Here is a 25,728-nt window from a genome sequence, read left to right on the forward strand (position 1 = left end):
TGTGTGTAGCGCATCGGTTTGCAGACCACTCGTACGCGTCAGCCGCGTTGTGTCGAAGTTGCTGGAATCATATTGGCCACCATACGAGGAAGGTGGACACGGAGGCGAAGTTGCTGCATTGACGCGTAAAGCCAGGTGTGGGTCACGACCGAGTAAGTAATGCTGAATGCCTGATTCAAGTAAGCTATACGTCGTGACGCGCTTTTGCTGATTTGAAGTTTCACAATATTTCATCTGGAAGTCAATACACACCAATTCATCAAAGAATCTCCACGTGGACCATTGTGGACTTGCGATGTATTCCTATTACTCGATTAGATGCTGAACATGCCTTTTGTAAAATTTCGAAGTGGACTTCTTACTATATTTGGAACGTAAGTACCCAAGCCGCTTGCAAAAAGCAACAATTTTTGTAACGAACTAAGTACACATATGTTTGCTGGGGTGATTTCGTATAATATAATTATAAACGAATAATTCCTCATCCACGTTTATGGCTCCGACTGTTCTGAGAAGGGAGTGAAGACCGGGGCGCCGGGCTTTTATAGCTAGTAATGTTCTTGAGCTGCTCATGAAGGATGCGGGGTCTATATTTCCATGTTCCTGCGTGGCGCAAGTCAGGAAGGACGGATTTATTAGGCGTATACATACTCGCAAAGATTCCACTGTAAAGTGTGATTGTTCGAGCCCTACTCTGTGCAAAACCCATATATATATCTTTACACAAATTACTGCACATCGAAACAGGCCAATGAAATACATGACAATAGGGCAGTATAAGAACACTTGGAAGTGACTATGGTGGCACTAACGGATGCCGAAAATGAGGGGGCGCAGAGGCGAGTGAGAGCGCCAGGCGTTTTGACCCCGTATGTTCACATTTAATAAATTTGCATTGTTTAGAAATTTTTCGAAACAATCCTTTCATTTACGTAGCTTTCCAATTGGTAGATTTCTTCGTGGATAGCGTACAAATGTTGGTTGAGGTGGAACCAAAACAACATCTACCTTATATGTGTACCGCGCTATTGTATTCTATATTGGAGCATTTATATATGTGCATCACGCGCATACGTGCACACAACATCGTAAACACCTTTCTAAGGCCCGTTTCAAGAGAACTTCACTAATTCCTAGGTATAATAGCTGTGCGGATTCAAAGGCCGGCCACAAATATTTAAAACTGAAGTAAATATTCAGTCTTACAGGCTTCATCATCTCATCATTCTCAGTCTTCAGCCAGACACAAGCTAGAGGATTTGGCTTCAGCTTCTGCAGACAAGCAATACACGCAGTGCAATAACCCTTGTACATGTTACAATAAGTGATTTGCAATACAAAATCAGGTAAATACGCTGGCCCATATGAGGCAATCTTTACATTGTGGAGGCTTCTTGTTTTATGCTTCAGTGAACATTGCTTGATCACACTGGACTCACCTGGAAGTTAGCTATTCCGATACTTAGAATACTGTAGCTTGCCTTAATAGTGTCTTTGTGTCGGTTATGGACAAACCTCTGAACATTTGCTGCCGATAGTCTAATCCGACGATATTTGTCGGTGAATTTCAGGCTACACTTCTCTTTTCTGGCCTCAAATAAAGATATTCTGAGCAGCGAATAAAGCATTCAAGCAGCACAATGGTCACTTCGAATACGCTAACATCAGATGTAGATGCCAAATAATTAAAACAGCAGCATGACCAATATATTGTAATACAGCGATAACACAATTGCGCGATATGATTTTATAGCGTGGGTATCAGGATAGCAAGGCAAATTTTTTATGAACTGGCTTCTGGTCAGAGTAGCCAGGCACATTTCTTTACGGACTTGCTTCTAGCCAGGTAAAATTATTAAAATTGTATTACACTGCAGTATTACAGTTCTGCAATAAGATATATTTGCCACCGCGCTGGTGCACCAGGCACGCAGTGGCTGCTTTCAAAGACCCCGCCGAAGGACGTCCTTTGCTGCACTTGTGCACCACGCATTAAATGTTTTGGTGTTTTCTGCTTTAAATTCAAATACAGCGGATGTTTTTCGGAGTGATTTGCTAAACACCGACCTGACAAGGCAAATAATCCCTGCTTCGCCTATAGTGATTCAACCAACAAATTTTGGACATCGGCTTCCAAAGACAAGCCACCTCCGTATTTAACGTGCCTAGCCAACTGTTCAAGGGAGTACGGCACATTTTGTCGTCACAAGGAAATTTATTACGCGTAATGTTAGCATCCGACCACTGACTGGACCTCCCTAATAGTTTTATCATTCTTATTGGGCTTTGAGATTTAAAATAGAGCCATAAAGCTGAAGCTTTTGCAGTTTACTTTGTTACATTGCTTATGATTTATTTCTTCATTCCTTATATTTCAAGTTGGGTGCAAAGTACGCACTGAAATAAGCGTCAGGGCTCTTCGGGCTCTTTATGGCTTCTTTCAGCTTGTCCTCTGACTCTTTTAATTACTCAAAAACGTGAAACCTACTTTGTAATAGGTCTTGGATCATTAATTGATACTTTGTAGGTCAGGAACTCTTACAACACGTGTTACGGACTGGCTAATGCTTGCGATGCGAGTGCAATACCATTCCATGTTTTTTTTTTTTCTCCACAATCCTGCTGCATGGCAAGTTGTATATTTAGGCGTTGTCCATGGCATAACTATGCCGCCGATATATTCTCTGCCTCTCACGTAATATGTTTGTTTCTATCACAACTCAAATTGGTTGACTTTTTACTCACATTGAAAAATCTACCCGTATTTTGAATGTTTAAAAGGACTGAAAACACGCCAACAGGCAATTTTTTCACACCAAAACGATGACGGGTTATCACAGAACACATAAAGATGCTGTCCGAATCACCTAGGTGGAACATTTCGGGGACGAACTGGGGACGGCGTGCAGCGTAGGATTTGTAATACAAGTTATGAAAGTTTTAAGTGCGAATGCACTTCTTAAGCGAGCCTGAATCGTCCGCCGCCGTCCGCATAGCAACAGCTGCGGGTGCGCGCGCTCCTCGTCTTCCTCGTCTTCCCTAGCAACGGGGGGAGATGGCCGCGCGCTGTCTGGCCGCTGACATGGCACATACCCACGTGGGGGATCGTCCGCCGCCGTAGTCCGCATACCAACAGCTGCGGTTGCGCGCGCTCCTCGTCTTCCCTAGCAACGGGGGGAGATGGGCGCGCGCTGCCTGGCCGCTGACATGGCACATACCCACGTGGGGGATTGGCCAGGAATCGGGCGTGAGAAGGGCTAATGCACCCGCTTAAAGGAGTACTGACACGAAATTTCAAAGCTGAGATCCGCTCTAGCAACAAGTACAACGACAACACAAATAGGTGTCTGTGATAAATGCATCTTTCTTTCTTTGTAGTTGTGTGTGTGTGTGTGATCTCTCTTTCGCGAACATTACCGAACCGCGCAAATTCAACTCGTGCATTCGCACTTTCACATTCTTCCCCTCGGGGAAATGCGGGGAATTTTTTTTTAAAGAAAAGTTTGCTGCCTCTTTCACAGCAATATCAACGAAGCCTTAAACCTCTTATCGAGATGTAAAAAAAGACAAATGTTTAGTGTAGTTTCATGTTTGTTCACTCCTGCATGCAACATTAAAAAGCTTTGTCATTATTTTCTGCTCGTTTCTGCCACTACCTTAGGGTGAGATATGCCGCTCAATTTTTCCGTGGCCAGTATTTTTGAGCTATCCCCATTCTTAGTTAGTCTGGGTAATAAAAATGAAGTTTATAAGGCCGCATACCTAAGTGGATGGAAAGGTAATGCAATAAATAAAGGCTATGTTCACAAGTCTTTCATCGTGGGGTTTGGCGCGCTGACGCTGCACAGGCGATGAGGTGCGTCGTAGTGAAGGGTACGGGATTAATTTTGACCACCTGGGGATCTTTAACGTGCGCCAAAATCTTGAACACGCGGGCCTCTTCGCTTTCCGCCTCCATCAGAAAAGCAGCCCCCGCGGCCTGGAATCGAACTCGCGTCCCTTGGCTCAGCACCACAACGCCTTAGCCACTGAGCCAACGCGGTGGGTTCCCTTCACAAGGGAATAATGGCGATTGTAGAAATCATGCTAAACGCTTTTTATCCGTGTTCACTGGTCTTGTTTATTTACGCAAGAATGTTTGAAGATGAGAGGATTTTTCGAAACCATCAGCACACTATCTGCAGAGCTACTGAGATCCCACTCCATTTATTAGTCAGGCATTCCTGAATGACACCCCTCCCAATGCTTTGCAGTAATTGTGGTTCATATAGCATGCTACACCAGTGGAATGAGTTTTATGTCCAAGATTTTAATTAAGAGCGGGTCCTACAGAAACAAGGAGGTGTAGTGCTGAAGTCTCTCATTTTAAGGGGAGTGGTTTGTAAAGGGACGCCCTGTTTCTTCCAGTGCTATAAAAAGTTGGCTAGTTCGTGTTGATAAATGGCGAAACAGGCACGGAATAGGTCATCGAGGAGAATAAAAAAGACAAGGCGGTGTTGCACGAATACGTAACAAATTTATTACAAAACCACTTGTTTGTAATTAAACGCAACCCTATAACCCTACCTGATAGACAAAGATAATTGTAGAAAGAACAAGCCACCATCCCTACACAAGTCATCCGGGGAATACAAACTCGGCGTCCTGTACATTGAACCACGCATAGCTGAACCAAATTGACCCTCTTTGCTGATAGGGAAGGCCTTCATTATCTTTCTTTGTGCCTGGTACCGATTCCTGTACAGCACCAATTTGTTTTTCCAGCAAGGCCTACATCTAGTATTTTTAGAGTACTTACAGTACATACGAGGAACAGCCTGCAACCCCATTGCACACTGAGCTACTGCAGGCTTATGTTAACGTGACGCAGAAATGTGTTATAAACGCAGTGCAGTCACGTTGCCTGGCACAAAAAAGTTATGCATCGAGTTTTGTATGCCGATTTTCACGCATTTTGTGCAATAACAGTCTGTTTGAAAGATCAAGCACCATCATCCCCGCTTATTGGCTGGTGTCAGTAGTTCAGAGACGTTGGCCAGCCCGAGAGCATTAATTTAGAAAATTGCTAGCATGGTTAATTAGTGAGAGCTGATTGATTTGATTGATTGTGGGGTCTAACGCGCCGACGCAACGCAGGCGATGAGGCGCGCCGTAGTGGAGGGCTCCGGATTAATTTCGACCACCTGGCGACCTTTAACGTGTGCCGAAATCTCGTGCACACGGGCGTTTTTGCTTTTCGCCTCCATCAGAAAAACGGCCGCCGCGGCCGGGAAACGAACCCGCGACCTTGTGCTCAGCAGCGCAACGCCTTAGCCACTGAGCCACCGCGGCGGGTGCTACTGCTTACCAGAGCTACTGGTAAGCATATGCATAATTTGCAAAATACCAATATGCATAAAATGGCTCGAAATAAACGTTTGTAGCACTCCAGTCGCACAAAAGCGATTGCGAAAGAATTTGATGTCATTACGATCATTAATGCGGCGGCCGCAACTGGCCCATGGTGTTATTTTGCCGAAGATTACAGATTAGCTAGGCCGCTACAATTTTACTATATAATGGAATAGCGTATTTGCTGTGTTAAACTGCACACGCTACCAGAGAAGATTACGAAACAACCTTACAGATTTTTATCCTAGCGTGAAAGCGAACCTTATTCATTAGCGTCTTTATGCAGAACAAAACGAACCTTCCTGTTATTAACCGGATATTGAAGGCAACCCGCAAGTTGGTTTCAAATGAAAGTCACACCCCAAAAAGATGTGTTAATTGCTGACAAATCACTAATCGAACGCTGATGAACCGTGAGGCCGAAATCGACTGCAGTCACTGCTTTCGTCACGATAAACCTGAAGCAATCGAGGCAGCGGTGATGTATAGCGGTATAGAAGCAACTGAATATAACAATACCACGTACTGAGCGGTTTAATTCGTTTAGGCCAGTTTAGTCGTGCTTTCCCGATCTCCCATGCGCTCTGCAGCTCCGGGCCACTAAGCAATAAGTTCCAGAATGAGACGCGTGATCAGTATTAAGGTTTTGTAGAAGAATAACACATTGTTCTTTTGAGGCACTGCGAATATTGGCGCCGAACCAACCGCTCCTGCGTACCTCGTAGGCTTCCTCAAAGAGCGGTACCGCCGCCTCAACTATGGCACGAATAGCGCCATCCAGCAGCCGCCAGGAAAGACATTGCGCATGTCAGGCGTCTGTACCACTTCCGGTTACGTTGCGCGGTGTAGCTAAAGGCAGCGGCACAGGCCTTCACGTTTTAGCTATTTTCCACCTAATTTTAGGAAACGCTATGCTCACGAGTGGTATTTTCATGTCCTATGTGAGCTCATCTATCCATCTAAAGCAACTTGTATGTGGACTTCAGTGTTCCCTTAATCTGGCTTGTAGAAATGAATTTTGCTGCATCCGACTGAGCATAGACTCCTATTTACTGGGTCTGTTCTTGTTTCTGAGTATGCACACTGCGCTATATTTCGAAATAAATGTGCACAGGCTTCTGAGTGTACGCATATTTCTTGTGGTTGACTAACCTATAGGTGCTCGCACCCTGATAAACATTCAACAAATTCACTTCATTGTCTCATCAAGGTGTCGTCGGTGGGCTCACAGAGTTTCCTCGGTAAGCGGGTGGTTCGCGCATCTGAAATTGGTACCTGCCCAAATGTTTTGGCGCCACCTTTGAGTTAAGATTTCTTATAAACTATACCACATCTGTCGAAAGCAATACAGCCGAATAAAAGCCTAAAATTTTGATCCTCCTGGTTAATACCCAGCACAAAGGTATTTTACAAATAATTAGGTCGCTGGTTCGGGTGAACAGAAAATTTCTGAAATACTTACTCATGCGACCGGGACCAGTTTCGCACACTTTACTGAACAGCTCGTTGTAAACAATAAATGTTGATATTGTTTCGTTTTGAAGCCGCATACCAACAAACTTTGTTGGCGTTATTTCTTTAGGCGACACCGCTTCATTTTCTTTAGCTCTGTTTTTATCACACTCACGTGACGAAAAACACGCGCAGTACTGGCATTTGAAATGCGACCTGTCAATATATCTAACGGATCGTGAGCCAAGTACGTTAATTAATGCCTCAACTGCTCAAACTCACGCTGAAGTATCGTCTGTGAGAAAGCAGCAGCTTACTGTTTGAAAGGTTACTTAGCATCAGGCCTTACATATAAGGCGTGTAGGGATAGTAGCTGTGGACACTTTTCAGACACCCAGGCAGCGATTCCCCACAACCCAGTGGAGACGCGCTAAGGTAGGCAGTAGAGGCCTACATGTTCAGCAACGAGCGGTCAATCTTCGTTGCTCATTTGTCGTTTAATCTATATGACACCGAGTTAGAACTCCTCCGGCGGCGTGTCGGGGGTTGATTCCTTGTTGAGTCTTTATTTCATTTCTCCAAGAGTTCGAGTTCTAAGTTCTCGCTTTAATGTAAACACATCCTTTACGAATAAAGCTCATCAATTTGCAGCACCTCCGTCCAGTGTTTTGTATTATCTATTTTGGTTGGTTGAGCGCTTTCTTCGGCGTGTATTCTTTGTTGCTAAGCCAATCCCCTAAATGTAGCTTCTTAAAAGCACCTTGCCCAGCCTGGTAAACGTTCTACGCCAACATTTGTGCGCGGTCTTTATGAAAAATGTTGAATAATCTTCAAAAGATTTTGCGAGCAACCTGCCTGAATGAAAGCAATATTTACTGTTTGCGGTATATAGTACGTGTTATAAACGCAAACTACTTGCACCCATGGACGAGACATTGGGTCCACTGATGAAATCAAACCTTATACCCAGCTCTATAATCTCGTCAAGTTCCATCTCTATTCTGACTAGCTTAAGCATCCTTGCCAGTATAAGTTTTCGGGTTTTTCAATTCCAGGTGAAGGAACTGCCACAAATGATGGTATCCGATTTTCTGAGTCCCGCAGAACGTACACCCGGCCGCAAATTAAGCCGGGACACGCGAGCGCGTGACCAAAATGCCTGGCTGTGCCATCTGACGATACATTTCTGGTGTTGAGATATCTATGTGCGTGTGTGCGCACACCCACGCTCGCTGTCCTGTCTTTCCCATGACTTCAAGTGGCAGAGCTTATCACATTCAGCGTTTGGCGGTCGGGGTCACTTTCTTCGCTCGACATATCTCGCTCGCACACGCTTCGGTGGCAGACGGCGAAAGTGAAGTGCTCGCGGCTCGCTCAGCCCAAATCTCACCGATAACATTTTTGCCCGTCTGGGGGACGAATTTCTGCTCCGTAGGTTCAATCGCATGTTTGTATTTTAATGCGATAGCGTTATTAGGCTCATTTTTTCATTTCGCCGTACCTGCCAGCCGTCCGATATAAGTGGTGTTCATCAAGCATCCGCGCATATGCGTCAGGACTGCCATACGGAAGCTACGACCACGAGCCACGACTGAGGAAGGAAGAGGCGAGGGCTCACCTGTATCTGGAGAGCGCGCAGCACCACTTGACATGTAGAAAGAAGGACAGTGGCAGTACCGTTGAGAAGAAAGAAAAGATCCGTGAATACAACAGGCGCCGAGCCTGCGCAGTGAAGTTAGTTCGAAGTTCTGTGCGTTGTAAAATGTTCGCCAGAGCGTCGCCAGTCATGCCCGCAATCCGCTTCTTTCACAACTCTACTGCGCATGCGCAAGGGCGGAGGAGGCCGGAAACTGAATGGCAGGGGTCGGCCGGTCTGCTCCGCGGTGATTCCCCGGCTGCCTCCGGCTGTAACTGAGCCTGTGTAGTGAAAACACGCGGCCGGGTTCGGCCCCTATCGAGAAAACAAAATTCAGTACGTTTTAGAAATGCAACTGTCGGGCGAACCATAACATGAAGGGTGAAATATTTGTTTCTATCGACATACGCCAACCCCGAAACGAAAGTAAACAAATAGGAGCTGTCCGCCTCGGCGCTATGCATGAACTCCCCATTCTCCGTCTCGTCGCAGTCACACCAGGCATTCACACCGCCACGGACGCCAACCTGCTGGCGCGCCAAATCCAGAGATCGCCTTGTCATATTACTCCGACAGCGATACGAACACGCCGGCAGAGCGAATTTTTCCGTAGTACGACAGGCTCCATGACTAAGGCAGCCAGGAGACCCCGACAAGAATCGCGCCGCGATGAATGTGCCTCTCAAATTTGTGATCGTATTTCCTGGAATAATAAGTAACGCAGACTATGGCAATCAGGTATTCGGGGGGGTGGGGATGAAGAGACGCTTAGTGGTAAACGCTATTCAAAGAATAACGATCAGTTTCTGTGCCAGCAATACTGTAAAAAAAAAACTTTTTCAGAGAGGTGCAAAAACATAAGGTAAACGTCAGCTTTGTGTCGGTGGCATTCGAGGTTGGTAGGTTGTTGCGCGATGGCCGAGTGGTCTAGAGCGTCAGATACACCTGTTCAAATGGGGTGGTTCGAATCCCCTTGGGGATCGTTTTTTTTTTTTTCGTCCTGACATGCTTGCGGAAAGTGATGTATCTTTTCTCGTTGTAATCTGCACGCAACTTAATAACGGGGAGATTGCGATTTTAGTAGAAATGAAGTTCCTGTGCACCGCCTGTTTCGCCAGTGATATTGCCGCTGTTTAAAAGTAATGAACCAATACTAACTTTTCAAACTGACAGTTCTTTTAAAGAAGAAACTGTAATCGTACGACTAGGATGAACAAGTGCTCTTAGGAATAAAAATGCACCAAAAAAGCAATTTTCTGAGATACGTCGGGATTTTGGTTGATTTGGCTTCGCTTTCTCCGGTCAACACGCTCACAAAAGTAATTTATGCTCGTTATGATAAGAAAAGGAAAAAAAACAGCGGCGGAATTGAACAAATCTGCAGCTACGTATACTTTTTCGCATCGCTGAAATCCACATACCTGCTTCAAGCAATGATTTTTGGAAAGGCCACGCCTGCGTTTATGCTGCTGACAGATGTTCATGTACCCCTCCCCTCTCTTTTCAAAGCTAGGGAAGAAAAGAAATGCCGTGAGAACAACGCGTCCACATCCTCCGATAGCCACTATCCGGTACTGACACTTGCGGGACCGCCGCAAAAAGAAACGAGTGTCGCACGCTTGTTCAGATGTTTCCCACGTTGAAAACGTACGTCTTCCAGCATAGTTAGTCCTTTTGCAGCTTTAGGCTGGCTATACAACTCAAGTAAAGCAAATAAACAACCAACAACGCAGCCCTGATTCCCCTTCCGCTGCAGTGGCAGCCCACTTGCACCCCTGCCATATCGCTTCTCGGCGGCGCCACCAGAGGCCGCCACAGCGCAACGAAAAAGGCAGATTGACGCCATCACATCAAAATGGCCGACCCATCGCAACAAATGCTGGCCCCAACATTGTATCACCTTGTAGCGCCCTCTGGTTGGCGCTCTTAGCCGGCGCCTTGGCGCCAGCACGGCACGGGCAGTTCGATTCCGAAAGCCTGCTACGCTGGTACTCTTTCAGTGGCGCTGCGCTGTGACCCCGCGGTTCCCGACAACCTAACTAAAGAGGGGGGGGGGGGGGGGGGCAGAACGTTATCTTCCGTGTCTGAAAAACATCTTCGGGAGGTGTAGAATATGAGCAGAAAGAAACTAGTCTCCTAGCAAACAATAAAAACAAGTTTACAGCGCCCGATTAAATTGCCTTTCGGTCTATTTTCCTATTGTTACGAGGTCAGTCACAACCATAATGTGTGTGTGTGGGGGGGGGGGGGGGGGAAGGGGGGTGAACGAGTGGTGAACGAGCCAAGATAAAAACCAACAAAATATATTTCAGGGTGTCATCATCTAGAATACTCACGCAAGAATCCTCAGCAGGGCCTTACTAAGAAGCGCCAGAACCATACTCAGAATCACCAACATGCAGAAAATCTTCGACGAATTCTGCCACATTGTAAAAAACCTGACCAGAGGAACACCACGACGGAAAGAAGAAACAATAAGGCTGTTACAGGCACTGATTATCGCACGGCCTGCCGTGCCGGAAACTTCCCTTCACCGAAGAAAACCAAATAAACGCCTTCATCCGAACAGATATAAGGCAGCCCTCACCCTACCAATTTTCACGGTCGCCGAAACGGGTCTCAAATTGGGTCTAATAAAAACCTTTGAAGACATCAGGGAAGGCACCCTCCTAGCGGAAAGGAAGCGGCTGTTAAACAATGTTAAGCAAAACTTAGACGAGTAATCGTATCCAGGATAAGCATCACTTCTACCTGCCCCACCCCCACCCCCACCTTCTCTCGCGGAGAAGAAACTGCACTTCATGATATGCATGTCAACGATCCAGCGACTACCCCTAAAAACCCTTTCTAACCGAAATATTGGAATCCAAACCTATGCAAGGACAGGTGAGAGGCCAGGATCAAGCTCCTTCAACCAAAATAAAAAACCCACGCAAACAAAGCATACACCGAAGCTGCAAAGTGGGAAAGTAATGAGGCAACAATAGTCGCGATTGTAACAAACTTCGTGACTGCATGAGCCTTACCCCCGCACAGGAACGGAACAAGCTGAAATTGGACCCGTCCTCTCGGAAGTCCAAATAGAAACACAAACATCATTAGATAGAAACACAAACATCATTAGAGACTCTCATCACAGCATTTCAAACATTACTACAGAAAAAAAATACCCAAACGCTTCCTAAAGAGTCTCCCATCTACAATAAAGGGAGTTGAATTTACATGGACACCCTGACACGGGGGTCTGAAAGGGATCGAGTGGGCTGACCAAAAAGCACGCGATCACACATATCGTGCTTCTTGCGACCATGACTGCCACACTCTCCTCTCCGAAAACTATGGAGAACCTCTCTTTTTTTCTAAGCATAGTAAGAGATCATTCAGGTGCTGAAGAATCGCAAGCTCTGCGCTGGCAACAAACCAAACTATACATTCGCAAATCTGGCATTCATAGGGATTTTGATGGGAGACATGTTACTTTAACTATGAACTGTGTAAATGCGAAAAACATGCACCCTCTTCCACGCAACTTAGCCATGTTCAAATACATGCTCAGGGGAGAACTACTCGAACATTATCCATTCCACTTCTGTAGAAAAATTGTAGGCAGCTTGAACTATTTTGTCACCTCAAGATCAGCGTGAGCTGACTGAGAGGGCTGGGAACTTGCTGGTGTATCCGGGGCTCGCTGAAACTGGTCAACCACTACCAAGTACCCGCAACCATTCACGTCCACGTCTTAAGTCACACAAGCGTAGATGGCGTTGTCTTCCTGTTCCACAGTGGTTTAAATCTATTGAAGCTAGTCTTGCTCTCTTGACTGACCTTCGTTGTTTGGAAAGCATGAATGGTAAATGCAGCAGCTCCATCCCAAAACAATCCCTGGGAGTCAAAGTAACGCTATCGCGTCGTACATCTTACGACCTAAACGTAGATGTCACTGCAACTTTTTTGCCTAAAACATGCCGTTGGTTGTTAAAAAAAAACCCGACATGCCCCTGCGGGAGGGGCACGAGTAAATGCAGAGCATTAGCGGCGTTACGCGCTAATGCTCTGCTAACGGCGTTACGTAGGCGGAGAGAGAGCGCGCTATCACGCCACCGTCACGCCACGACGCGCCCTGTTGCAAGCGTGTTGAGGGTGAGGAGGAGTGGGGGAGAGGGCGCAGCTGCCGTGGTGCGGACGCCGAGTTACGGACGCATAACATCGTGAGTTAAAGAAATGCTCTGCATTTAAAAGGAAAAAGCACACACTCGCCGTCTGCCGCCACAGTGTGTGTGAGCGAGATATGTCGCGCGAAGAAAGTGACCCCGACCGCCAAACTATGAGTCTGATCAGTTATGCCGCTTCAAGCGAACGAAAATACAGGGCAGCGAGCGTGGGTGGCCGCGCACGCGCACATCGATGTCTCGACACCACAAGTGCATTGTCAGCTGGTCCGGCGACGCATATGGCCACTCGCCGGGCCCGGCCTTATTTTGCGGCCGCGTGTATATCGCTGCTCGTCGGGGCGAGTTCATACTTTCGGGTCGGCATATTGGCTGCCCAACCGTGATAACCCTAGCAACCATAGATTATTTTATATGCAACTTCGTAAATTGCGAATAGTATACGAGTCCTAGACTGTTATTTCGGGATCCCCTTCGGCATTATCCAATTAATATAAATGAGAGTACAATGAATGGTAAGTTTGATACAACAACGGGTGTTGTATTAAATGAGTCAGTTTTTCTCTCTCGAATTTAAGTCTGTATTGCCGATTCAATAGGTAAAAATACGAGGGCTGCATGCGATTCTCCCGTTTGGACCAGCTTCTGAAAGTTAATTTTTCGTAGAGCCACTCAGGAAAGAGAGGAAAGGCCTATACAGTGCGTTTTCAAACACAAAAATTATTCAGAAATTAAGAGAACAGTCATGGTGGTGCTCTGGCATTTTCTTTTGCTCTGGCATTGTTTGCAGTCGCAGGTTTGATCTTTCCATTGACATCACGCCCTGTGAATCAGTTTGGATAGAGCCGACCACGCATTCCTTCCAGATAGTCGCGAAAAATTAATTCTGGGATGCATTTATCACTCACCGTCATCTTCTCTCAAAGAATTTTTTTCCTGGATAAAATTGCCATCAAACTATCGTTAGAAAACATATCTAATTGTAGGTGATGTTAATATAAGTTTACTGGAAGATAATTCCAGTACGTAAGCAGTTTATACTGATTGCTTTATCGCGTATGGCTTTCAGCCATTAATCACTCTGCACACAAGGTGCAATTTTCGTGGAACACACAGCTCATTAGATCATGCTTTATCAAATGTTTCACCCCTCCGTGTCTCTGGCATTGTTGAAGTTGATATTACCGAGAATTTTCCCATTTTTGCTACATTCCTTGGTGGAGCTTTCCCAAACAAGTATTCATATTTAGAAAAATATTTGATGAAATTAAATTCATCGTCGGGATACTTTCCACGGGCTGGCCCCATGTTAATTCATCCTCTGACCCCATTGAAGCATTCACAGAATTTCGAAGCCAGCTCCTTGCACCAGTCACTGTCAGTTCGTGGACAGTCCAGTGCAAAAAAATATAATTTCGCTAGTAATGCATGTATGACAAGAGCATCATTAATCTTTCAACGCTTACTATAGCGGAACGATATAAAGCTTAGTGTAACATATTAAATAAGCTATTGAAAGGGGCCGAACAGTGTTCCTATAGCAACGCCTTCATAAGCAATAAACCTACTCCCAAAAAAGCAGTAAGAGCTTTTGAATAAATTTTTTAAGCCCCCCTTTGCTTCGAAGACAACTTCTAAACTCGGCTTTGATAATAAAACATACGATAAGCTTAGCTGCATCGGCAATGCTTTCAGCGCTTACTGTTCATTACCTCCCGAACATGCATGAACAAGGTATTTATCAAACAGGTTGGCCTCGCTCATCATATTCACTTTTTCTTTTTCCCGTAACCTCTGAAGATGTATTTCGAATAATTGGCAACTTAACACTAGTCCGGCATTGGGCAATATATGCTTACGGAGTATAAAAATTGCGGAAGATTTGATCTGCTAACATATTGGTAATATTATTAATCCAGTTTTCAAAACTGGCATTTTTCCTCCTGGATAAAAGCGGGCGATGGTCATTCCAGTGTATAAAAGAGACCAAAACTCAATTTCAACTTATCGGCCAGTTTCAATTCCTCCTTTCCTGCAGTAAGAGTATTGAGAAATTGTTTGTTAAGCGTTTAATTAATTAAATAGAAAAATTTACCCTAATAAAACAATGTTAATTCGGGTTTCGTTCTGGAAGCTCAACTAGTTTAGCCTGCCTTTCGTTAACTGATATTAGTAAACATTCCATCGATAATGACTGCATAGTTGGCTCAGTATTTTTGGACTTAACCAAATTTTTTGACACCATTAATCATTATATTTTTTCACGAAACTTCAAAGCTATGGGGTAACTGGCCCGACCCTAACATTTCTACAAAGCTGTCTTTTAGATAGGAAGTACGTCGCATACGTGAATGATGTGTTTTATGATGCAAAATTGACGAATCAAGGTGTGCCCCAGGGGTCAATACTTGGTCCGTTGCTGCTTATACTATATATTAATGATCTTCCAAATTGTTTGACGTCGTGTCATTGCATACAATACGCTGATGGTACCACAATAACATCTCCAGACTAATTCCCCACAGGCCTTACGCCTAAATTAAACACTGAACTCCTGAATATCGTAAAGTGGTGGGGCAATAACTATGTGTACATTAATCCTCAAAAAACTAAATATACGATATTTAAACCTGGTCAAAGACACGTACCCTCAGTTCCCTCTTTATCACTCGGCCGTAATCTCATTGCTGTTCGAAACTCCATTTCCTTTCTTGGTGTGTTAGTCGACCTTAACCTGAAGTATAGCCCTCACATCAGTCATCTCAAGAAAACAACTGCGTATAAATACGGGCCCTAATCAAATCTCAGTCGTATTTTTCACACGATGCTCTCTTATCACTTTATTTTTATTTCATTCATTGCCATTTAAATTACGGGCTCACAGCGTGGGCGAACACATACCCTCGCCATATTTCATTAACCCAACGTATTAAAAATCAAGCCATTTCCATTATCACCAGGAAACATCCTGAATCTTACACCCAGGACCCGCTGCGATATTATAACGTGTAATCGGTTCAAACGTTGTTTCAATACAATTTAAGCTTAATATTTTTCAAGTTCCTGTGTTTACAATTGCTTTTTAATATTATCCACCCCACCTTCTTAGAAAACTAACAACAGCACAATGTTTGCATCACATAGAAACTTTTTACTACCACATGTACAAACTAATTACGGCAAAATGGCTTCAACTTTCTCTTTACTATCAATTTGGAATACTTTACCAGTGGCTGTGAAATTATTTATGCGTGTTTCGTCATTTAAATCGTTCCTAAAAGACCATCTGTCGTCCTGTGAATCGATCTTTGTTCAGTTTTTTTAATCAATTAACCCTTATGTAAATTAGATATGCAGATTTTGTTTTGTCTGGTTTAGTCAGTGGTAAACACTTCCTATTTGGATTGTTTACTTCAAATGAATCACCTTTTTCTTGGAGCGTCTTAAATTGCTGCACAGCTACTGGCAATGTTTTTTCTAATTATTCCCTTTGTATTACCTCATTGAAGGTCCCGGTACAGTCACTGACTTAGGGACCCTCATCTGCAGAGTTTTAGGGCAAAGCATCTTATGGGCACGGGTTGTCGGCGTCCCAAGTCGTCGTATTCTCATGTGGTCACGGTAATAAAACACCGGAACACCCGTTTACCAACGCCTTACGCTAGAACGTAACGCGTACTAGGAGAACACACCGGGACAATCGTTTTCCAACTCCTCACGATAGAACGCTTCATACACGTGGGCAAAAACGCGTACTAAAAGAAAAGACGCGTCACTCGCTTTTGGTTCGCACTTGCTTGTTTGCTACTATTTCGCTCCATACTCGCTTTAAATTTAATATTTGTAGTTCTCCATTTCGAATTTCAATTCTCCTCCATCTTCGAAATTGGGATGCCGCATGTATCAGCGAGCGCCGCGTGGCAAGAAAGAGACTTACATTCTTCGAATGCACTGATAGACTCTGTGCTTCAACCCTCCTCAGGTTTCACGTTAGTGGAGATGGTCCGGTTTTTTTTTACTTATGTACTTTTCTTACACACATCAATAGGCTTCTTCACAACGCTACTGTATCGCCGCATTCTTATGCTGATCGTCCTTAGTGTAAATTCTTTAGAGCTAGATACGTACAACTTTTAATACCCTAGTTACAGGGGCACAGCTAACCACGGTTAAGCACACCGCGGTTGGACAAAACCGCAGTTTGCTGCGCTACATGACAGACGAAACTGCGGTTACCCCGCTAACCATGCTTGACGCAAACTGAGCTTTGCCACCTCAGTTAGGTCACGCTAACCGCAGTTCCCGCAGCCTCAGTGCTCAAAATCGCACAAGTCAGTTCGGACGCAAGTGGCGGCGAATCAGCGGAGGCGAAAAAAAAGTCACCCGGCGTTAGGAGGATACAAAGGCCCTCAAATAACGGGCGCCCCAAAGCTGCCCGCAAGAAGCGCTTGCGCACTTTGCGTTGCTCTCGCAGTCAGCGCGTCTGCCCGTGAGCAGCGGCTCTTTTCTCGATCCACCCGATGCACTATAACAAAAGCCGTGCTAAATTTTAAATTCCGCGCGTCGTTCGCCAAAAAAATGGATAAAGCAGGCAATCATGAAGCGTTTTCAGCACTCGGAAACGATCCGCGCGCACGTCGTCCGCGCGCACGTCGTCCGCGCGCACGTCGACCTCACCAGAAATATTTAAATGCTGAGGAAAAGTGGTTTTGTTTTTTCGTGCATCCTACCATATGCGTGATACATTTGACGATGCTCCACCATCGTACCTTTTCGGCCACACCTTCCCAGCCATATCACTATCGAACGCTTTAACATAAGGAGTATTATCTTCCTCAGCTAAACATCTGGGGCTTATAAGCAATTGTGCGTGCAACTCATATGGGAATCCTATTTTCTCAATCCCAGCGGTTTCCTGGAGTCGGTATCTTCGTGTAAATTTTTGAACATTATTTTTTGCGTTCCACTTTGTGTGGTGTGTTTGACTTCGACGAATGTTATACCGTTTGGTGACCCTGCACCATGATATCCATGGATAGGGAACGAGCTTTCAAAAAAGCATGCTACCTCTAGTGACACGGCTGATATTTCTCGACAATGTTAAACGCCGCTAAAAACTTTGGCATATTTGAAACAACATAAAAGTGTATCACCGAAACATTCGCGTTCTTTTAATAAAACTTTCACGTTAAATTTGTAGGCTGTAGTTTTACGAAACATTGATGCGTGAGAAAACGGCGCTCGAAAAAAGGTGAGATAAAAACAAACGAACAAAATACCTTAAAGAAAAGCACACCGGCTCACGCTGTGTTATCGAACAGGGCCAACAACTGCGTTCGGCCAGTTTTATAACGTAGAAGTACGATTAACTCTACATTACCGAAGCTTACTCGGTCAACAAAAAAAAAGTCGAGCCATTCCACTTTGTGAAGGCGCGAGATCACGAAGAGGGAGTGCGGACTGTATGCACCGTCCCCATTACATCGGAATAAAAAAACATAAATGCAAAATGGCGAACAGCAACTTGCATTGACGGCAGGACACCTGCCCCGAGGAGCGAAACTCTTTCCTTATTTCACAATCTCTTGGCAGTACAGGTAATGCAACATTCGTCACAACAACGCACCCCAATCAGTGTACCCCGGGACATTTTCCTGTGACCAGTGAAGGCAGCAGTCACAGGCTTGGGGGCTTGGGGCTTACGCAAGAACGTTGTGAGCAACAACAAAAGCTCAAATAGTGTGCACATCTAGCGCCCATGAAAATTGTTATGTTTATTGGTTAATGTTTCAGGTGCACAAGAAGAAGCAGCAGATTGACCACTGGCGGCAAGAAGAAGGCGTCGATGCAGCAACTGAATTCCAAGCACCCACTCTTCATGAGATGAATGGTGATGGTTGGACTTGCCGGGGTGTTTGAAGCAAGGCTGGCAACTCAAGGGAAATTTCCAGATTAGGGCAACTTGCAGGTCTGTATGAGAATGAAGCAAATCTTGATGGATTCAGGGAGATTCTAGGCACAGCACACGTAGTATCTCGAATTTTATCAATTAATTATGATTTTATAGGTAACATCAAATTTTAGAAACATTCCCGGTTTGCATTTCACTATTCCTGTATCTGTTTGGCGCTTTCTTTGAGACGGTCTGGTTCAAAGGCCGTTCGTAGGTTTTCTAACGCGTCAATTTAGGTGTTGCGCGATCAGCCAGTTACAAGCTTTCTGGAACCTACCATCCTACCATGACTGAAAATGCTCCTGGAATTTAATGCACCAAGTGTATTTCACGCTGTGCGGCATGTTGGGGTCAGAGTGCCCGGTCCTGTTTTACGTTTTGTTTTGGACTGCCTATTGTAAAAAATGCCTACGAGGTTAATAAAGCTGTTTTGCGTTCTTATAACATCATAACAACGTGCAAGGGGGTGTAGTGTATCATTTGTCAATATGAGCAGCCTCTCGGTTATACTCACAACAATTGTTCTGGCTGCTGATTTTTGTCGATTTATCTATATGCAGCTTAGTTCTTTCGTAAATGCGTGAGGCAAGAATGCTATGTAAAAGAGTCCCCATTGTAAAAATGCAATGCTAACGAAAACAGAGAACATCTAGCATTTCACATATTTCGGATGTCAGAAATATTTTGATCCAATTAACAATTTTTCAGACTTTTCTATAGAGAATTCTAATTTGCCATGTTGGTAGCTTTGATTCTGCGCAAGCCTTCACCTATAGATTTATTATCGCAGTATATCCGTCCACGTTTTGTGTCGTATGCTTGGCGTGCGTGTGTGTGTGTGTGTGTGTGTGAGTGTGCGTGTGTGTGTGTGTGTGAGTGTGCGTGTGCGTGTGTGTGTGCGTGTGCGTGTTCGTGCGTGCGTGCGTGTGTGTGTGTGTGTGTGTGTGTGTGTGTGTGTGTGTGTGTGTGCGTGTGTGTGTGTGTGTGTGTGTGTGTGTGTGTGTGTGTGTGTGTGTGTGTGTGTGTGTGTGTGTGTGTGTGTGTGTGTGTGTGTGTGTGCCTTTGCATTTGTGTGTGCTCGTGCGCACGCCTGGGGTGCGTGCGGGTGCGTTTTGAGAATGTTTTCGTGTTTTTGTCCGCAGTTTGTTTTTTCTGGCGTCTGTACCAGTTTTTGTAGCCCTTGCAGGTTACTTAATTAGCCCATTAACAGCTCGCTTGATATATTTATACATATAAAGCTTTACATTTTCTTTAATTTTCTCCTCATTTTTAGGTTGCTCTAGACATGGCTAAAGCACGTGCTGCACGGCCTAGTGCTCCTCCCCTTCAACGACGATTTTAAAGGAGATCAATACAACTCCCGTCAAGACAGTAACACGTTTCGGAAGCAACGCAACCCCTGTCTGCAATACCAAACAGCGATTTCACACTTGCAAGATTACTGCTTGGAACATTGTTCGCTCATCTGACCTATGCGTAGTCCATCAGCGTAAACAGGAATGAACTGATTTGCATCTACACGCATTGCCACTGCCCTAGCAAAATATTGCGACGTGTACCTACTAACCGATACTTATACTGGTTGCACTGAGAAGCCACGCTACCATCCAAAGGGCTCTATGACCATGTCTAAGTACCGATCCGAAGACGCACACATCCCGGAAGTTTATGTCAACGATTTTCTAATAAGGGGACAAGAAAGTGCTGACGAATCAAGCACCTCATTGTGCAGGAATTCAGATCTCGTAAGAGGGACTACCACACTGGAATACACAAACCTGTCAATAGAAGAAGCCTGCATTCTTCGTCGTATTTTACGCACCAACAAGTCGGTGAAGAAGGTAACTCTTCGTAAATGTTCTCTCACATCGGTCAAAGTGGCCTTTGAAAACATCAAGAGCATCTCGCACCTGGAAGAGCTCAATTTAATTGATGTCGACAGCGATAGCGGTGGTTTTAATATAGATCTTGCGAGCACTTTGAATAACTTGCGTTCGCTTCGCCTCGATTGTGACGAGATTGGCGACACTTTCATGAAGAGCATAGCAAAGTTCTTGGGAGGCAACAAATCTCTGGAAAACCTTACTGTGAGCTCCTACGCGGTAACTGATGAGGGTGTCATTGAAATTGCAGAAGCACTCAGATCAAACACCGCACTTAGGAAGTTAACAATTGAGAGAACGTTGTTATCGTCGAAAACGCTGCTGGCATTTGCTGAAGTGCTGATCGCGAACCCTGTGCTGGAACTAGTGCACGTCTTCGAGGTAGACATAAAAAGTGAACACGCGCCTCTTCTCTTCGAACAAGAAAGCTACATCAACGTCTTCAGGCGACTGCACATCCTGTAGGAGGACTTCTATCTTCCGCAGCTCATCTCGCTGCTGCGCCAAGACCGACAGTGCTGCACGGTTTCTCTCAGCGTCAGTGACTCAGTTCCTGAGGCAACTCTGCGGGAATTTTTTGATGCCCTCGGACAAAACACCACGGTGCAAAACTTTTATTTGTATCCCAACTGCAACAGATTGGACACCATTACTGAAGGGTTGGTGTCCGTGCTTCGGAAAACGACAAGCCTGCAGGTGATCCACAACTTCGTAGGAGTGGACATGTCACACGATTCGCTTGTTCGAGTGCTTGACGCCCTAAAGGAGAACCGCACTGTTAAAAGCTTCATGATGCAGACAGAGTCACTGACCCCTGCAGTTGTGAAGTCATTGTCCCAGCTAATCGTATCCAATAACACTTTAATTGAAGTTAACATCTGTGAATCTTACATGGACAACGGCCAAGATGTCAGTGAAATTTTGAGCAGTCTGACGAATAACTACACTCTCAGGAAACTCATGGTAGCCTGGGAGCCTGATAACTACATTGAAGGGCTCTCTCAAATCACAGCTCTCTTGAATAGGAACGTTCACCTTCTAAACAAGGCTGTAGCGTTCGTGAGGTCCGAAGGTGAGGTGACCAGTGATGCCGACAGCGCCGAGGCATTACAAAAACTTCGCTCTTGCCCAGCGCTGGCAGATGAGTTGCAGGAGCTAACGGGAAAGTCAAAAGAGGCTGTTAAAAACGACATAGAAATCGCACTGGCGACAGTTTCTTCCTGACGTATACATCAACAAAGACGTAACTGAGTTATGGGTTGAATAACTTGAACATATGCTATTTCTTCTATGCACCCAACGTTTCTTACAGCTTAGTCTATTGTTTATTACAAGGAAATGGCGCATTCAGAAGATATGCCAGGGATCTACAATCTCATGTCTACAGCAAGTACTGCCACAGCCAACATTTTGTGAGTAATCTGTCGGCGTTAACATAGAAAGCAAACTATATTATAAGCACAGAATTTTGTTCCTAGTACACCCCTTGAGTGGCAGCACGGCCAAAGGGAATACTGGTTCTAGATAACTTCACCTAGTACCACTTTTTATGGTAAACTGATATAATACGTCGCTTATTTATCTATAAAGATTATGCCCTGTTCATTATATGTTCGGAAATGAGATGCCACTAGATTGTAATAAAGCACCGTTCAAAAAACACTGTTAGTTATTTCTAACCTGCTTAAAATGCGCGAATAGCACCGGCAGATTATTTGTCGAGGATTATTTATCGAGAAGCCCAATGAAATATAGCCTCCTCAGGTTGATGCGTTTGCTGGTCATATGTTTACGAAGTTGTAAATATTGTATAATCTGTAAGTGACATTTTACGTATTTTTTGTAAATATTCTTCGGATGTATTGCATAAACTTACAAAATATATAATTCTTCTCGAGCCCATGTCGTGTTTTTTTTAACTCCAAAAAAACACTTCTTCCCGGACTTTCCTTTACTGGGGATGCAGAATTCGAATGTCATGGCACCCGAAAATTCTATCTCACCAACATGCTGATTAAACAAACCATCGTTCGCGTGTAAGTGAAGGGGGCGGGTCTTTCACGGGAAGGCGTGTGTCGCCCCTTAGTCAAATTAGTGAGATTAAATTAAAGACCCGCGAGCCGGCAGAGGGAAGTTTGGCCCGGAAGTTGACGACGGCAGCCTTTGACAGGAGATCAGCTGCAAGGCGTGTAAATAGAAACAATGCTATACGTTCCGCTCAAGGTATAAGCAGGCACGGATTAGATATAAAACACGTCGAAACGAACGACAACAACCTGCTATACGGGGTGCTCAATATAAATGAATGTGCCCCACGAATAAAACAGAAAGAATAGCAGCGTAACACACCTCCTCCGTAACCGTCCGAAGAAGCCCACGTGAAGTATTTAACATGACACTTTAGGGATCATGCCATGGGCACGTGGACAGCCCCCTGCCACTCACGTGCACACCGCTGATCGGGGAAGCTCCGCAGCATAGCTGGAATTGAGCTGAACAAAGCAGACCAAACTTCCGAACTAGGCGTGGACAGAAGATTTGCCCGTAACACGTGTTCACGGAATGATTGTCACTGAAATTATTCATTAATTCACTCAGGTATTGAACACAGGGCAGGCAATTCACCGCATTCAGGCAGTTATATCCGGCGGATCTCGGTCGGCTTCCAGGAGGGTATTTTTTGTAGTTTAATGTAATGTATTGGGCCTATATGCGAAACCCTATATTTTGCTTCCTTAGTTGTGCTCAATTACTCATAGCAAGTGGGATGGGGCTTGCCTCCTTCTACTCTAAGGTTTCAAAGGTTTACTGAATTCAAAAAAAATTACATGCAAGTCCATATACAGACGAGGGACCCAAAGCCATAAGGCTGAAACTGGACCCTCGGTAGTTCATTACTAAGGTATCATGTAATCGAAGAGAAAAAGAAATTGTTATTCTCCAAATAATGATGGAAATAAATGCACCGCTTCAAAGATTAGCAATTTTAACAATTCAATTTGACAAGTCTGTCAAATGGATTCGCAATGCCTTATGACACTTTAACAACTCCCACAAAGCATTCTCTTCTTTCAGCAAAAAAAAACATTGTAACGTGCCTTTTTTTTAATACGACATTGTTTTATGCCGGGATCCACCAAGATCTGACTGACGTCATATCCGTCGTCGAAATGACAATTGACGCGACTGCGCCGGGATGCGATCCGGGAACTCTGTCAGCATAACAAGAGGTACCTGGCTCTTTACCGATGCGCTATGAGCTGAATCGGAGACAGGTGTATGAACGCGCGATATATCCTTCTATAAACTCCCCCATTTAAATTTAGATGGTGCTGCCCTCTGAGAGAGATGAAGCGAAGTAGTGCATCAAGATGCTAATGAGCGCTGACAGTTGGCGCCAGCTGAGATCGTTGCAACGCAACCGTCTGCCGTACACTCCACGGACCAGGGAGCAGGGACGCCGTGGTCGCACCTTTGCGAAAGCGACGCGCCGGCAGGTTGTCGCTTCGCAAGCATACCCACAAGACAGACCGCAAATCATGCTCTTTTGCTGCAGCGGACTGTGAGTTCACCAAACGATTCGCCGGCAACTCATTCGGTTTCGTTCGCATGTTTTGCGAGCGCCTGTGGTTCCATTCGCGTTTACGCAGTGCTCCGGCGTATGAAATGTTGACGCGCCTGAGGGTGTCATGCCGACGAAGTATAAATAGCGATGTACAAGTTCATATCGATGCAGAATAAACATTCAACTGATCCTGTGAAGGCACAGTTCCCTTTCGTGTTTTGCCGATTCTTATTGAAGAGGGATCAACCACATTTTTGTAGGACTGGCCCTAATGGCAGTCTCTGCTGCTTTCGTATCACCACGCTCTTACTGGAGCAGGTGTCTCTGCGGCGCCATAACGGTCCCCAGAAAAAAATTAATAATAAAAAATGTATTGTTTTGCCCTTCACATATTGATATTAGAAGGGCTATATTGCCCCTGGAGAAATGTCCCAGCAATCCATTTGTGTATATTTCATTTTACACAAAGAAACACCATCAGCCGCAATTAAGTGCGAGTATTTTTGTATGGAGCTTTTGAATGTCTTTTGTATTCAATGCTGAGGCTCAGCCTTTTTTCCTTCGCACTCATTACGAAAGTAGCGGGAAATTTCAAAACTCTTCTAGTCCTAGAAGCAACTGGCTTCGCTTTACGTTCAACGGAATGCTCTGAAAACGTGAGTCGTTGTTTCGCTTTTGTTCAATGCAAAGCGCATGAGCATTACAGTTCTGGGGAACAAAAATGACAAACCTTTTATCGGTAACAAGCCACAGTTCCAACGCCGCGTGCCGCAAAACATCAAACGGTCCGCGAACGCACGTTTAGCACAGGTAAAGTTACCATTTTAAACTGCGCGTGTGCTAGACAGGGGCGTGAGCAGTACAGGTGTGCGGGAAACAAGTGTTCATACTCAGAATGCCAGCCATATTTCTCAGCAATACGCGCTTACGTACTCTACGAGGACCGGCGTGCGGATGCGGGGAAAGTTTCTACTGAATGCAAATTGCAAGATAGCGGCGAGCTGCGCGGAACGCGAGGGTGTCCGCGTTCAGACTGAAAACTGAGTGCGTTTCTCAGTGAGTGACGGGCGTCCTTGCATTACAAAAGACGTACAAAAAAGAACTAAAACGGCATGAGCAACCGGGATGGCTTCCTCAGCAGGTGCAAAGTCATCGAAATTTTTAACTGGTGTGAGCGAGCGGCGACTTTTCATGTGTCTGCAGCCATGTTTGCAGCCATGTCGAGTTTAACTGCAGGCGCAAAAAACCGCTGTCAGCTGTGGCCACCTTCTGTTAGGCTGTTCGTTCTTAAGAGCGTCATGAGACAAAAATCGCCGGACGCGCAAGCTAGTTAAACATTTGGATGACTGTACGTACATACGTGTGCGTATCACAGTTGTGAAATGATGTATAGTGTTCGGGCGGGACGACGACACTTCCGGGACATTCAAGGCTTTTCACCTGTGCGATCGCAGCCTCGGATGCGACGCGCTATCACCCCACCTATGTGCCACAAAAGCGATCTCTTGTTCGAGCCCTTGCATTGAATGAATTGTGTGTTACGAATATTTTATATATTTCGCTGCTCACGTTTTGACCTCAAAGTGACCTTTATTGCTAACACGACTGTGGCGGGCTATGTTTGCGTGCCGCTTACGCCGCCCATGTCTGCACGTGTTCCGGGGATATTCCGATGCTGA

The 25,728-nt window shown here is 45.1% G+C and overlaps 2 protein-coding genes across 2 annotated transcripts; both read left to right on the top strand.

The window, feature by feature from the left end:
• On the top strand, positions 1 to 20,951 carry LOC144153932 (uncharacterized). The gene is made up of 3 exons (XM_077685707.1): positions 1 to 152; positions 18,442 to 18,616; positions 19,875 to 20,951. Exon 3 carries the CDS (start codon positions 20,221 to 20,223, stop codon positions 20,947 to 20,949), a length of 729 nt encoding a protein of 242 aa, XP_077541833.1. The 5' UTR covers positions 1 to 152; positions 18,442 to 18,616; positions 19,875 to 20,220; the 3' UTR covers positions 20,950 to 20,951.
• On the top strand, positions 20,950 to 24,215 carry LOC144153348 (uncharacterized; the record flags this gene model as incomplete). Its single annotated transcript, XM_077684999.1, has 1 exon — positions 20,950 to 24,215. A coding segment is annotated over one exon (759 nt), but the record flags the coding sequence as incomplete, so codon positions are not given.
• Positions 24,216 to 25,728: the final 1,513 nt, after the last annotated feature.

Source organism: Haemaphysalis longicornis, unplaced genomic scaffold, assembly GCF_048455015.1.
Source record: "Haemaphysalis longicornis isolate Haplotype H1 unplaced genomic scaffold, Haemaphysalis longicornis Haplotype H1 scaffold_9, whole genome shotgun sequence".
NCBI classification, from domain to species: domain Eukaryota; kingdom Metazoa; phylum Arthropoda; class Arachnida; order Ixodida; family Ixodidae; genus Haemaphysalis; species Haemaphysalis longicornis.

Excerpts from the sequence above, each read along its gene's own strand:
- LOC144153932 (XM_077685707.1), top strand. The coding sequence starts at position 20,221 with ATGACCATGTCTAAGTACCGATCCGAAGACGCACACATCCCGGAAGTT.